The sequence below is a fragment of the Fusarium falciforme genome, chromosome 5 (genome assembly GCF_026873545.1).
Source record: "Fusarium falciforme chromosome 5, complete sequence".
NCBI classification, from domain to species: Eukaryota; Fungi; Ascomycota; class Sordariomycetes; order Hypocreales; family Nectriaceae; genus Fusarium; species Fusarium falciforme.
In genome coordinates this window covers 2,871,063-2,884,275 of record NC_070548.1, presented here as the reverse complement: position 1 = coordinate 2,884,275, position 13,213 = coordinate 2,871,063, and the positions used below count along the sequence as shown (strand labels likewise).

General features: G+C 53.3%; 4 protein-coding genes across 4 annotated transcripts; 3 read left to right on the top strand and 1 right to left on the bottom strand.

Moving 5' to 3' along the window:
• Positions 1-1,515: 1,515 nt before the first annotated feature.
• Positions 1,516-2,420, top strand: NCS54_00709800 (Hypothetical protein; the record flags this gene model as incomplete). Its single annotated transcript, XM_053152532.1, has 2 exons — positions 1,516-1,940; positions 2,015-2,420. 2 exons carry the CDS (start codon positions 1,516-1,518, stop codon positions 2,418-2,420), a joined length of 831 nt encoding a protein of 276 aa, XP_053008507.1.
• A 3,965-nt stretch (positions 2,421-6,385) lies between these two features.
• Positions 6,386-8,665, top strand: NCS54_00709700 (Protein SSH4; the record flags this gene model as incomplete). Its single annotated transcript, XM_053152531.1, has 6 exons — positions 6,386-7,161; positions 7,224-7,447; positions 7,493-7,620; positions 7,674-7,920; positions 7,970-8,461; positions 8,514-8,665. The coding sequence occupies 6 exons, from the start codon at positions 6,386-6,388 to the stop codon at positions 8,663-8,665; spliced, it is 2,019 nt and encodes a 672-aa protein (XP_053008506.1).
• Positions 8,666-9,341: 676 nt separating this feature from the next.
• NCS54_00709600 (Hypothetical protein) lies at positions 9,342-10,345 on the bottom strand (the record flags this gene model as incomplete). The annotated part of the gene is made up of 3 exons (XM_053152530.1): positions 9,342-9,749; positions 9,800-10,045; positions 10,103-10,345. 3 exons carry the CDS (start codon positions 10,343-10,345, stop codon positions 9,342-9,344), a joined length of 897 nt encoding a protein of 298 aa, XP_053008505.1.
• Positions 10,346-12,678: 2,333 nt separating this feature from the next.
• On the top strand, positions 12,679-12,882 carry NCS54_00709500 (Hypothetical protein; the record flags this gene model as incomplete). Its single annotated transcript, XM_053152529.1, has 1 exon — positions 12,679-12,882. The coding sequence occupies one exon, from the start codon at positions 12,679-12,681 to the stop codon at positions 12,880-12,882; it is 204 nt and encodes a 67-aa protein (XP_053008504.1).
• Between the last annotated feature and the right edge of the window lie 331 nt (positions 12,883-13,213).

Below are 13,213 nucleotides of genomic sequence, written 5' to 3'. Positions count from 1 at the left end.
TCTTGGGGGCCGTGTTAAAGGCTAAGCACTAGAGGTGCTGAGGGTTGAGGTGTCGGCTCCTCTGTGGACGAATGTGAGGCCATCCATAAGCATCGGACCCTTGGTCGTGGGCATGCGCTGTTCTTTGGGTGACAGTGGAGGTCTGTCTCATTGATAGAGAAGGCTATCAGCCGTATCCCTGTGTCAAGCTTTGAGAATGAGTCGGTGAATTCCGCCACGGCGAAAAGCCAGCAGGGGCTCGCTTCCCATTGATGGATGAGTCCCATCTCTCGCTGCTTTTTGCGCCGTCCGTCACGGTCGGCTAATAAGGGAGGGAGGACGAGCCAGACCAGGCCAGGCCATGCCATGGAGCGCCCACGGACGGGAAAAGGGATGGGATGAGGGGCAGACGATGGTTCCCTAGCTTCGTCTCGTGTGTTTATCCCGTGCATCCCGCTGGACTCTGTCTGTCCTGCACATCTCCGACGGCGGCCCTATGGAAACCAAGTCCAATGTGACATGGTAGCGTCTATCGCTGCAGAAACCTGATGCCTTGGGTGGATGAGGCGGACACTGTGCTTGCTTGTCTTGACCACCATCTCTGGCTGTTGCCTCCCTCCACGGGGGGGGCGGGGGCTGGGGCTGAAGCGCGAACAGCGTGGGAGGCAGAGGCACTGAAGGAGGTGATTTGGAGAGCGGTTCTGCTGGTCTTGAATCGCCGAGTCGCAGGCCAACGGGAGGGAGCAAATCCAGACTTGAAGGAAGCCAGGAGATGGCGACGAGGAGAGGCGGTGATTGGTCGAACCGCTTGCATCACCCCCAGTCCCATCGGAAGACCAAATAATGCGGGACCCTCCATAACTGCATTACCTGGGCGCAGAGGGGCGCTAGTCCTCTTGGGGAACGCGCCGCCCCGAGGCAGCGAAAAATCCCCAGACGTGACGGGAGAGTGAGTACGCAGCATGCTGGGAGCGCACGCACACATCAACCCAGAGGAGAGCCTTTACCAACCCAACCCAAAACCAACCGAATTTTCCTTGTGCGCCGCCTCGGGGCCCCAGAATCGAAAATGACAATGAGACCAAGACCCCAAAAACCTACAAGACACGCCTTCTCCCCCGGCCTCCCACATTTCCCTCCGTCCATCAACTCTCCTCCCTTTGCTCCCACTGCCGCAGCCGCAGACCATCACCAAGACCCCGAGCGAGCCTTCGACGCCGCAAGTCGCAACGCCAGCTAACAAAATCTCCCGCTCCACGCAAGCCCCAAAAAGCCCACCACCCCTGACCACCACGGGATCACCACCAGCCTTAGGCCATTTGCCGCCTCTCCCGTCACCAGGCCATTCCACAAATCTCGCTTCCTTCTTCTTCCTCTCTCCATCATCATCCGCCATCCATCGCCGTTGCTCATCATCACCACTCGCCGTCCACCGTTTCGTTTCGCCTCGTCTCACCAAACCCAATAAAACCCTTGCCTGTTGTCTCATCACCATCATCACCTTTTACTCGCCGGCTGCAAAACTTTCTCAACACCATGGCTCCTCAAGCCAAGTCCGCCGACGCGCGACGCAAGTCCAGTGCAAAGCCTACGCTGCTCGTCACTCTCAAGGTGTCGCCTGACAAGCTTCGCGACCTCGTCGATTCCAAGCCCGTCAAGGAAGACTCTCCCGTCAAGTCTGAAAAGGAAAACATCAACTCCCCCGCTGCCGACACCGTTTCTGTCACTGGCTCGCAACCTCCTGCTAGCAACTCGAACGGCGATAATGCTTCAGATTCGAATGCTGCTACACCTGCTGCCGATGCGACTCCCGCCGATGGAACACCAGCTCCTTCAGCCATGGGCCCTCCCGTCGAAGGACCCAAGAAGAAGGGTGTCAAGCGATCGGCTGCCAATGCCAACGGAATAGATGGCGTTCCCAAGCCACGAGGAAAGCCGGGTCCCAAGAAGAAGCCTCGTTTGTAAGTCTTGCCGATTATTACTTTGTCATGTCAAAACCGACATGAAAGAACAATGCACTAACAACTATTTATAGGGAGGACGGGACAATCGACCACTCAAGCACGGCCAATCGACCGGCTGGAGGTCACAAGCTGGGCCCCAAGGCGAACCAAGGTGCTATCAATGCCGGCCTTCGCGCCCTCGACCGGTCTGGCAAGCCGTGTCGCAAGTGGAACAAGGGCGGCTTCACGCTCAAGAGCTTTACTGGCGTCGTCTGGGAAATCCCACGCTGGACGGCACCCCCAAAGAAGGGTCCCGAGTCCAGCACTGAGGATTCTGCTACCGTCTCAGCTGAAGGTAGCAGCAAGGAGAACAAGGTCAACGGCCAAGAGGGCAACAGCGCCAGCGCCAGCAACAGTGGTGTCGACGTCGAGATGCGCAGTGCATCCAGCGTCCACGGCGCATCACCAGCACCGGTGCCTATTGCCGCTGCCTCATAGACATAGGGCTGTCACGTTATTGACGTGCTCATTCTGCCCTTTCACAGAGGTTGTTTTATTATTCGACATGTCACAGCGGAGTTTCAGGTTTACACAGGCCGACATTTGTCGACCAGAGACAAGTCCCTTTCAGTAGACTGGGCATGGAGAAGGGTTCAAACTTGATTATTTAATTCATCAGGGATTGCGACGCTGGTGTCGCCGGCGTTACAGGAACAGCGAAGATGGAACGCTATGGAAAAGGGTTGGCGACTGGGATGTATCATGTTTTGAAAGCACATAAAGTGCCTTGTTGTAACGTAACGGACGATTCTGGCGGGAAAGATTAGACAGTGGATGGTATTCCCAAGCAAATTGCATCAATTTTCAGCATTTCATTGCCCCAAGCTCTGTCGAGACCGATCTTTTCATGGTATGCCTCCAGCGCTGATCGTAGACTTTAATTGTCGCAGCCTGCCAAGGCAGGAGGAGTGGCATCAGGGTTTGGCGATTCGCCGCCCGGTCCAGGCGGCACGCAGATGCTCAAGCCAGGCTGACGAAAAATTCCCTCTCGCGAGAAAGTCAGATGCATGGTGGTGGTTGGTTTATTATTCCCCCCAGCTCGGGATCCCGTCCCGAAGATACTATACCCAAGCCATGAACAAGTCCGGTACACGTCCCGTGAGTTTCTGACGTGCGTTGTTGGACAGCTGGATGCTCAGGTGAGGCATTTCCAATCTTGAGCGGCATGCGAAGAGCTTGGAGGGGATGAGGTGCCCCAATGGCCAGATTGTGGGTACGTTTTCCGCTCGTCTTTGGTTCATGAGAGTCATGGTTTCAATGTCACTGGGTGATGGTGTGGTCGCAGCGCAGGCGCGCGCTTAGTCATCCATGTTCCAGGGGCAACCAGGGTCGCCCAAGAAGTGGATGAGCCGATGTGGGGCGCTGTTTATCCCGAATCAAGGGATGCATAACTTTGCCAGCTGGTATTCCCGTTCTTCAGCTGGGAACAATAATGCGGATGACAACGCACTGTTCAACATCGTCTCCCTTGCTGACACGCTCTTTATGCAGGGAAAAGAACTCTGCATGCTTCGCACTCTTACATGCTCCCAGTCAGCCCAGGAAATTCAGTTTGGGATTGTCTCATTTCGTGCCACCTAGCAAAGCATGAGGCAATTCGAATGCAGCACCGAAGCTTCTCATTGGATCGTGGCTGCAGCGAGGCGTTGAGCGATCCCACTTTAATACCCCGCAACCGACGGGCTCCACCCCGGAGCACGGCGGAGGGACACCGAGAACCGGCGTCGGTAGGTCCGTGAGAATAGATGAAAGACCGGAATGCATATTTATGAAAGATGAACATAAGAGACTAGAGGCAGTGAGCCTGGGAACAGTATGATATGTTTAGGCTTTAGTTTCATGTGCTGGATCACGGTCGCTGTTGGTGCGAAAAGACGAGTTCAGAAGAGCGCGTGGAGCTCATTAGGAGTAGAACCTGGCCTACTATCTGTCCCAAGTAGTGGATGAAATTAATGAGCATATAATGGCTAAAATATGAATCACACATCCGCATAATTTCGGCTGCTATGGTGAATAGGAAAGCCCGTCTGGTGACATCTGGGCGTTGACTGTTGAGTACTGTGGTAGTAGGGATGTGGAAGCCGATCCGAGATGGAATAGAGGAAGAAATATCATTTGGTACGATACATACGCTTCAACTTGACCTCGAGATTGGTTCCCATTGGTTGACCATTTGTGGCCAAGCCTGTGACCATTAAACTCAGGTCGGATTTGATCACTTGTGGCTGGTTCGTGTTGTCGAAGTAAGTACTGAAATAGAGAAGGAATATCACCAGAGAGATATATGAGGGACGCAAAATAAAAACGAAGACATGCCGCTAAGGCCTAGGAGTGGCATAGGCCGAAAGTAGACATCAATTTGATATACCTCGGCTAGAAAGCCGAGATCCTCCTCCGCTGGTGGCTCTGAACTTATGAGGCACCTGCGATTACTGAGTGAAGTCATTCGCATCACAAATCAGCAAGTATCTCTTTATCAGTAGAGAACTCACCGCAATCTAAAACACTGTTATGTATTTACTTGATTGGCAAGTGATTTGAGTGATTTGTATGGTGGATTCAGGTTGGCGTGGAACTACAACGATGCAGAAGACGTGATACCTGCGACGTACTACGAGACTAGGTCACTCTCTGCTTAGAGCTACTAAGATGAAGTATAATCACGGAGTTCCATAAGCTTGCGTATAGCATAGAACACAGGGGGTTGGTTAGGCGTCGCTCGGTAATTACGTCTGATCATTACATGTCAATGCGAGACCTGTCTGATTGGGAGAGTGGACAGAGCGTAAGCAAATGAGCAAATCAAACATGACAGCGGTATGTAGGAGCTATATAGATGAAAGAAAGTTGAAGTATGGCTAGTACAGCAATGTCTGGGTAGTAGTCGTGTCGTTCGGGTTGAATGACGTTGGGGCAACTCACTTCTTCGCCTTGGCCAAGGCGCAGGCATCCAAACATGGATTTCCGAGATAAGGTGAGTTAAGAGTAGAGACCGTAAAAATTGTACTTCAAACATGATTCTTGAATGCTGGTGTGTCCTGGAGCCTTATGAAACAACACAGAGGCGGATCGAAATATGAAGTGGCGGCTTGTGGTACCACGGCGCGACTAATAATTTTCTCGTCTTTAACTCACGATAGCCTCGTTTGACGAATAGACAATAAGACAGACTGTGTTTGATCTAGACACAAAAAGTGAATTTTCAGTCACAGAGAACCCCAGTCTGCCTATTGCCCACCCTTTTGAGGAGACTTGCTTGGTAAACACCGGTGACAGCGTGTTCTGTGACGAGTCTTTTTTTCGAGTGGACAGCCACATCACTCTGCAGAGCAGGCCTCAGACGCAAGGGGCTGAAAACTATTAGTCTGATAACTCATGTAGTCCAGGAGATACATCATCGGCGTCAACAGGACATGGTTTGTGTTGATGTCCTTGCACCAATCCCTTTGCTGGGCCAACCCTGGTGTGTAATGTTGCACACGATGCTTGGCCTCGGCAACTGCCCATCTGCCAGTACTCTGTCCAATGCTCAACTCTTCTCATCAGACTTAAATTACTTGCATAAACATGGTATCCGATAAACATGAAGCACCGGCATCATATCGCAATGTTGCGCTATGGTGCCATCATCGCTGGCCTCGGACCTGTTTTGGCCTGGTCTGGGGTCTTAGCAGTTGGGTCATCCGGGCCGGACAGCGGGGAAGCCGGCGGGGCTTCCAATGTTAAGCCGAGACAGCAATCGACTGGGGGCCGGCTTAACAGACGATACCGGACTAGAGAGCGTTGGAGTTACGTTCAGGTTCTCGTGATTGCCAGACTGAACAGTACGTACCGTTTACTCTGGATGATCCAACCATGACTCGGCTTAACCCAACAACGACGACTGGTGCCGCGTAGCAAACAGAGAATTGTTTCTATTCTCCAAAGTCTTTATTCACATTCGTACCTGTCGATATCGGTGGTGCTGGGCCATCTCATGTGGGCGGGTCACGTCAACTTTATTAGCGAGTGGTGACGGCACCTTTGACGCTCAACGGAACCACCTCCACCTGTATCCGACCACCTACCTACTGCTCGCTCTCCGCCATCTACCTACTCTCTTCGTTACTCTGCCAGCTACGAAGCCACATTGTCGACGATTGAACCGTTTCTCGTATCGCTAGTCCTTTACTATTGCTGCTCTATCGTGGCGGGCTTCTTTTCCTCCTAGTCCGGCTCTTATCTGAAAGCTTGTCCTTGTCCGTATCGTGCTCCGATCCCTGTGGTGCCCACCACCACCTACCTGCCGTCCCGAACGACGAGCTCGCACGTACGCATCGGAAGCCTCTTTCTCTCGGCTTCGTTGCGCGACTGGGCCTGTGACGGCTCGTCATCGATCCTGCCTGCTTGACGTCTTCGTGGTCATGGCAAATCCCCTCCAACGCGCCTCACACTCGTCTGCTTTACCCGAATCAGCTTCGCCATCCGTCGCGCCATCCACCTCCTCCCGCTTTCCTCCTCCGTACAACTCGTCCGTCGACAATATCCCAAACTTCTATACCCATCCCGCCCGAACCTCCATCTTTAACGCCTCCGGTGACCTGGCCATCTCGGGTTCAGGCTCGATCGATCCTAGCAAGATGGACAACGTCGATACCGAGACGACCTCTCGTGTCTGGAGGGGCGCCCTCCCCTCCTTCTCACGGGCCTTCAATATGCTCAGGGCTTCCGAGGCCGCCGACGGCTCCTTTCAGAACGACGAGGACTCATTCTTTGTCCCATCATACCTTGAAGGCTCAACATATGTGCAGAAGCTCCGCGAGGCGCATAGGTCCAAGCTCCAAGCCCGCGACTCCAACCGGACCTCGACCAACGGCTTCTCCCAGAATCTGACCACTTTTACCACCCAACATCCTCTGCCGCCGGGTTCGCACCGAGGCATGGCACATACTGTTATCGAACGCCCTCCCGTCTTTGACGAGGATGACTCGCTCGCCCCACTACCATCCAGATGGAACAAGGACGATCAATGGGGAGGTATCGAGATTCAAGCCGATGGTTTGAGTATCAAGTATGTCGGACCCAAGAACCAGCATGATCGCGATCATGAGGCATGTGCCGCGCGCGCCGATCACTACATGCCTGCCCAATGTGGAGTGTACTACTTTGAGGTGCAGATACTGGCTGCTATACGAGATGAGTGAGTCCGCCTGTTGGCCGAGCCATCTTCATAGGCTTCTTTCATGCTAACGAGCCAAACAGTGCGACTATAGGCATAGGATTCTCTACCAAGACTGCGACATTATCACGACCAGTTGGCTGGGAACCCGAGGCTTGGGGCTACCACGGCGACGATGGTCGATGTTTCACTGGTCAAAACATTGGGCGGCATTTTGGCCCTTTATACAACGCAAACGACGTTATTGGATGTGGCATCAATTTCAGGGACAATACTGCTTTCTTCACCAAGAACGGGGTCAAGATTGGTAAGTTTAAAGGCCTCTATTCTGGCATGCAGCTAACAGGCTCAGGAACTGCATTTCACGATGTTATTCGAGGAAAGCTCTATCCAACTGTTAGCTTGAAGAAACCTGGCGAGTTCATCCGGGCCAATTTTGGGCAGACCCCTTTCGTGTACAACATTGACGACCTTATGAGGGTAGGCTTGTGCAGCTCATCTTACTGCGTGAGACATGACTGATGCCCTATTAGGAAGAACGCGAAAAGGTGCAAAAGGATATCCAGAGCACCGACACATCGAGTCTCGTACAAGGAATGAGTGAGACCGATGTCATCCAGGCTCTGGTTCTACAATTCCTCCAGCACGATGGCTACGTGGAGACTGCCCGTGCCTTTGCTGAGGATATGAAGGTTCAGAAGGAAGCTCTCAGTCTTGACCCAGGACTTAAGGTGGATGGTGTCAATATCCGAGATGACGAGGATGCCAACAACCGACAACGTAAGTTTGTTCTTTGACCGGCTAATCACCAATCTAACAGGGGTTTTAGGTATACGGAGAGCTATCCTGGAGGGAGATATTGACAGGGCGCTTAAGTACACCAACGCATACTACCCTCATGTGCTACAAGACAACGAGCACGTTTACTTTAGGCTACGATGCCGTCGGTTCATTGAGCTGGTGCGAAAAGCCGCCCAGCTCAACATGCTCAATGAGACTAAGAACAGCAATGGGCATGGCTCTAACACAGCACCCCAATCGATGGATATTGATCTTAACGGAAGCGACACCACCGCATGGGAAGCTGATGGTGGCGAAAACGCAGCTGAGCTCGCTGAACTTGAGCGTAGCATGCTCGAATATGGCCAGAAGTTGCAGGAAGAATATGCCAACGATCCGCGGAAAGAAGTGAGCAAGGCGTTGAATGAGATCTGGGCACTGGTGGCATACCAGAATCCTCTGAAAGAACCGCAAGTCAGTCATCTTTTGGACAGGAGAGGGCGAGTGGCTGTTGCCGAGGAGCTCAACTCGGCCATTCTATGTGAGTCATGACCCGTGCCTTGACATTGCATGCATGTCGCTAACTGGAGTAGTATCCCTCGGCAAGTCGTCCCGAGCAGCGCTGGAGAAGCTCTATGCGCAGACGAGTGTTCTCCTCGAGGATCTCCGTCAGGATGGAGGCGAGGGGGCTTTTGTGTCTGTTGACAATGCCTGGGACGGAATTCCTCGATCGACACATCTTTGAGCATGTCACTGGGGTTAGCTCACTGTCACTTTTTCTCTCTACCATATTGTGGGTTCTTCGCATAGGTCGGCCTCGGATCATACCTCGGCGTTTGAAATGTTGTTGCAGCAAGGAGTTGTTCTCTCGTATCACATGCCCGCAGCTCTGCTTCGATCGATGATGGGTCCACGGCATGCGATATCAGTCGTCCAGGAGTCGGCCGTGGCAGCTTGGTGCATGCCATTGTTTCTTTGTCTATCTGGGCCCATGCAAACGGTTCTCCACTATACTTCTCGGCACGTTGTGATTTATGCTGGCATTGTTTTGGGTGGAGGCTCGTGGGTTGATGGTGATGCTACGTATAGACGCGGTCAAGGGGCGGTCACAGCGGTTTCAAGGGACCTTGTTTGGAGGCAAAGGGACAACTCCCCTCTTTCATACGGATGAAGATGAGATTGGGAGCGGATTTGATTGTACAGTGGCCAGCGAATAGATGAGATATTGAATTTGGATTTCTTGAGCGAACTATTGAAACCTTGACTGAACACGACAGCCATTTTGCTCATTGTAACAGAGCATCCTTTTTATCTATTCGTGATGCTCGGATCCTTCCATTTGGTAGGTATACATATTTTTACAGTGTCTATACATGCATGGTTATCGTGACAGATTAAATGTCGAAAGTCGTGAGGTGTAATTAGGAGCTCTTTTCTCCCCAGCACCTCTCATGTAGTCTCTTCCGATGACTCTTCAGATTGTCCAGCCCCTCCAAGCACTTGCTTAGTGAGTCGTCTTCCCACGCGAGCGCATCAGCGTCCATAAGGTACGTGTACGCGAAGACGTCGGCGTCGAACAGGCTGGGTTCATCTGCGCCAAAGAACCATTCATCCTCCTTTAGCACGGCGGATAGCGCCTGTAGCGCGATGGTGGCGTCATCAAAGAGCCGAGACTTGGAGATGGTTGCCCGTCGCGTCGTCTTGAGGATCTCTGCTGTGGCGGCGGCGTGGAGGGTGTGATGGATAGGTGTGCGGAGGAAGATCGAGGATGGGAGGTAGAGGGAGCCGAGGAGGGGCGCGTTTGCGGGGAGGAGGTATAGCGCATAGAGCTGTGGCTGTCAGTATATTGGTGAAGCATAGTCAGGAGAGGTTGGCGCACCCAAGCTGGACGGATTCGTTGTGTTAGGAGAGCATGGTAAGCTTCGATGCGGGGGGAGGCGACGACGGGAAGCTCGCGGACGGCGTGCTCGCGAGCGTACTTGTGAATCTTTTCACCAGTGAGGGGAGCTGAAGGTCTTGGAGATGGCGATGAGGGCGGGAGGAGGAAGGGTAATGCGCCGGAGGGCGAGGCGTGGTTGTTGGAGGGGACGACCTCGAAGTCGATGCCGGCCATCTTTAGTACTGTCTATCGAAACTACATTAGTTTTTGCTATAGCATAGACGACATGCCTCGCAAACACACCTGCCACTTCAAACATGAAGGGTTGTAGCTCGGGTTCCCCAGCACCGCTTCTCCATCATCGGCAAAAACATATAGAGCTGCCCGTTGGCGCGCAGCTGCGGGGGCTCGCGCGGGGAGCTCTTCCGAGGCGAGGACTTGGAGGGGAAACAGGTCGAACAAGTTTCGGATAGGTCGCGGGACGGCGAACCACCGGTCGGGCGATTGGGGGCCCGAACCATCGGGGGCGGCGACGGCGGAGGCCATGGCGCTCGAGAAACGTCGGCGGGGTGTGTGATGCTTTGGGGTTTGGCTGAATTGATGTTTTTTGGTGGTGAGGCTTGGCTAAACTCCCCCCCGGCGGATCGGCGGGCGGCGGCCAAACCCCGGATGCGGAGGGTACGTACTCGGCGTCCGGAGGGGGAGCTCCATTGAAGCTCCGGGGTTACGGAGAGAAGAGCGGTTCAAAGGTACTCATTCAAGAGAAGCCCGAAAACATGAGTTTGCTGTGGTAGGCCTTTGGATTGGGAGCGTTGGCTATTGCCCAGAACATTCCTGCGTTGAGCCATGTTCCCAGCCCTATGGCTGCGTGTGGCGTGAGGTGTCGAGATAGGACAAGGGGGGATAAATCGAGTTGGCAATTGTCTTTGGTAGCATTAATCTAGACAATCCTACAGCCAATGTCACCATGAATCTCGTTTCTCCGAAAGGGCTGCCATCATAAATCATCCCATGTGATCGAAAAGGCTCCTCGAACCACCACGAGTGTCAAGGCCTTCCTGTTTTGGCAGGCCACGGCGCAACTGCGGTTGACGAGGGAGAGAGGAAGGGAAGGATTGAGTCTCGGCTCACCACTACCCCGAATTGCGAGCAGCATTGAAAAGGCCTCGGTCGATATTACGAGCTAAACTAGTGTTGCTGGGCATGACGTTGTGGCGAAATAGACGGACCAAAGGCCCGAGGGCAACCTTGGGGGGGGAAAAGATGTCGCTCCGAAAGAGTCGCTCCGAAGAGCCGCTCGGCACAGGGAAAGCATCAGCCAAGAGAACCCACACATCGGAAAAGCAGGTGAGAATGAGGCTAAAAGCTTGTCGCTAACTTGGCGTTGCAGCCAATCCATGAGCGTTCTTTTCCCTCCGCTGCAAGGGGCGGGCGCGCGCTTGCTTGCTTTCTCGCAAGGGGAAAGCTCGGCATTCCCCACAAGCGCGGGACCGCAAGATTTGAACAAGAGACACCAACTAATAACTAATCCCGAAAGAACCCGGGCTTATCAGTGGTTGAGTCGAGTCTTTTTCGTCATGCTGTCTGTTGTTTCATGAGGATGGTGATGAGGCCATTCTCAAGCAGACTCGATGCAGGTTTTGTGTGACACGTACAGATTAGAGTAGCACGAACTGTATGCAGGTTTGTTGTGTGTGGGATGAGGTAACAGTGCAGTTTATTGGAAGCAATGAGCACAGACAGAGAGACACTCGTGTTGTGTCAAGTATTGGCATCTTCCCTGTTGCTCTTGAGAGTAACCGTGCTCTCTCTCGTGGGGACGGACCGTTACAAGGGCCTGGTATGTAACCACCATGGGGCTTGGCTTGCGAGATAGAAGCCGAGAAGCGCATTGGAGGGGATAATGGCACATGGCGGCGGTGAGTATCCGTGAAATGGAGATGCGGTTCCGCTGCCAATGAAGAAGCTTGTGATGGCGTCTTTTTTTTCAGGGTCCTTGTTCAGCTGGGGGCTTGTCTACTGAACCCCCCCATAGATTCGAGAACGACGAGGGAAAAACAGCAGCACGTTTCCACCCCAGATCCACAGTCTACAGTAACCATCTACAGGGTCTGAGGGTCCAGCCGCGATGGGGCTCATGACGATAACTCATGGATATCGGTCCCTGGTGGTGCCATGATCAATAAAAATTCCATCCATCTCGGTCCAACCTTGATGCTCTTGTCGTTTCCTCCACTTTTTCCTCTCCTCCACCTTTTTCTCCTCCTCCTCCACACTTCGGCGACTCCGTCTCACACGGGCAAGACGTTTTTGTGTCTGAACCGCCGTAACCCACCCCCAGAGTCTCTCACTTTCTCGGCCCTTTGGCGCTAGCTCCGTAGATTCAGCGGATATGCGGGATCAGCCTAAAGTCTACGGAATACAGTGCCAGTGCCAGTGTCAGTGCCCGGTATCGCCTGTAATACGCCCGGATATTTACGTATCCATAGACACACCCATTATCTTGCCTCGGATCTCAGGTTCCATCCACCATCCAACTCCATTAGTTATCAAACGTCACCCACCAGCCAGGACGTCACCTCGCAGGCAGAAGCATCCCTTCCAATCAGGTCCCTGTGAGACAGCCGATTAGACATTGATTCCTTACTCGAGACCACCCCACGCGCTTTAACACACACACTCTATCCTAAGGGCCGAGCAAGACATTGGATCCCTTCCCTTCCCTGATCTGCCAACTCAACTCAGGTACTTAAACTGAGCACTTCCCCCCCACCCCCAGAGTCCAAGAGCACCTTGCGTCTTTGACTCTCTTGCACCACATCAGTAACACTACCATCACTGTCGCTTCTAAACAACATCAACACTACCAACAAACCACAATGGACGCTCCCTCTGGATCTACCTCTTCCTCCTCGTCGGCTCAGCAGTCCCCCACCGTCCAGATGCTCCCCCAACCCGCCCCCGCCCCCGTGAGGACCGCATCTACCGACGCCTTCCTCAAGGATTTCAACCTCGTCGCCGAGGCGGCCAAGCGAGCGCAGATGGCCATCATGGTGCGCGACTTTGAAGAGTGCGGCATCTAAAAATCAATCCTCAACGAGTCGAGCCAAGCAAAAGCACGTAAGGCTTCCATGCATGGAGCGAGGAAAGAGAGAGGCCCGTCAGAAACAACCTCGACATGGGGGTTCACTCTGACCAATCACCATCCCCATGTCACCCATCGACGGCCTAGACCCCATCCCATGTCGGCCTCGGTTGGTGGCATGTTTCGCTATCACGTCTTGGATTCTTGTTGCCAATCACCATCAGCACGAGCCTTATCGTGCTTCTGTCTCGGCTTCTTCGCTTCTTCCTCTGCAAGCATCCATCCAAGTGGTTCCATAGGAGGAACCCGACAGCAGCAGAAAAAGCCCG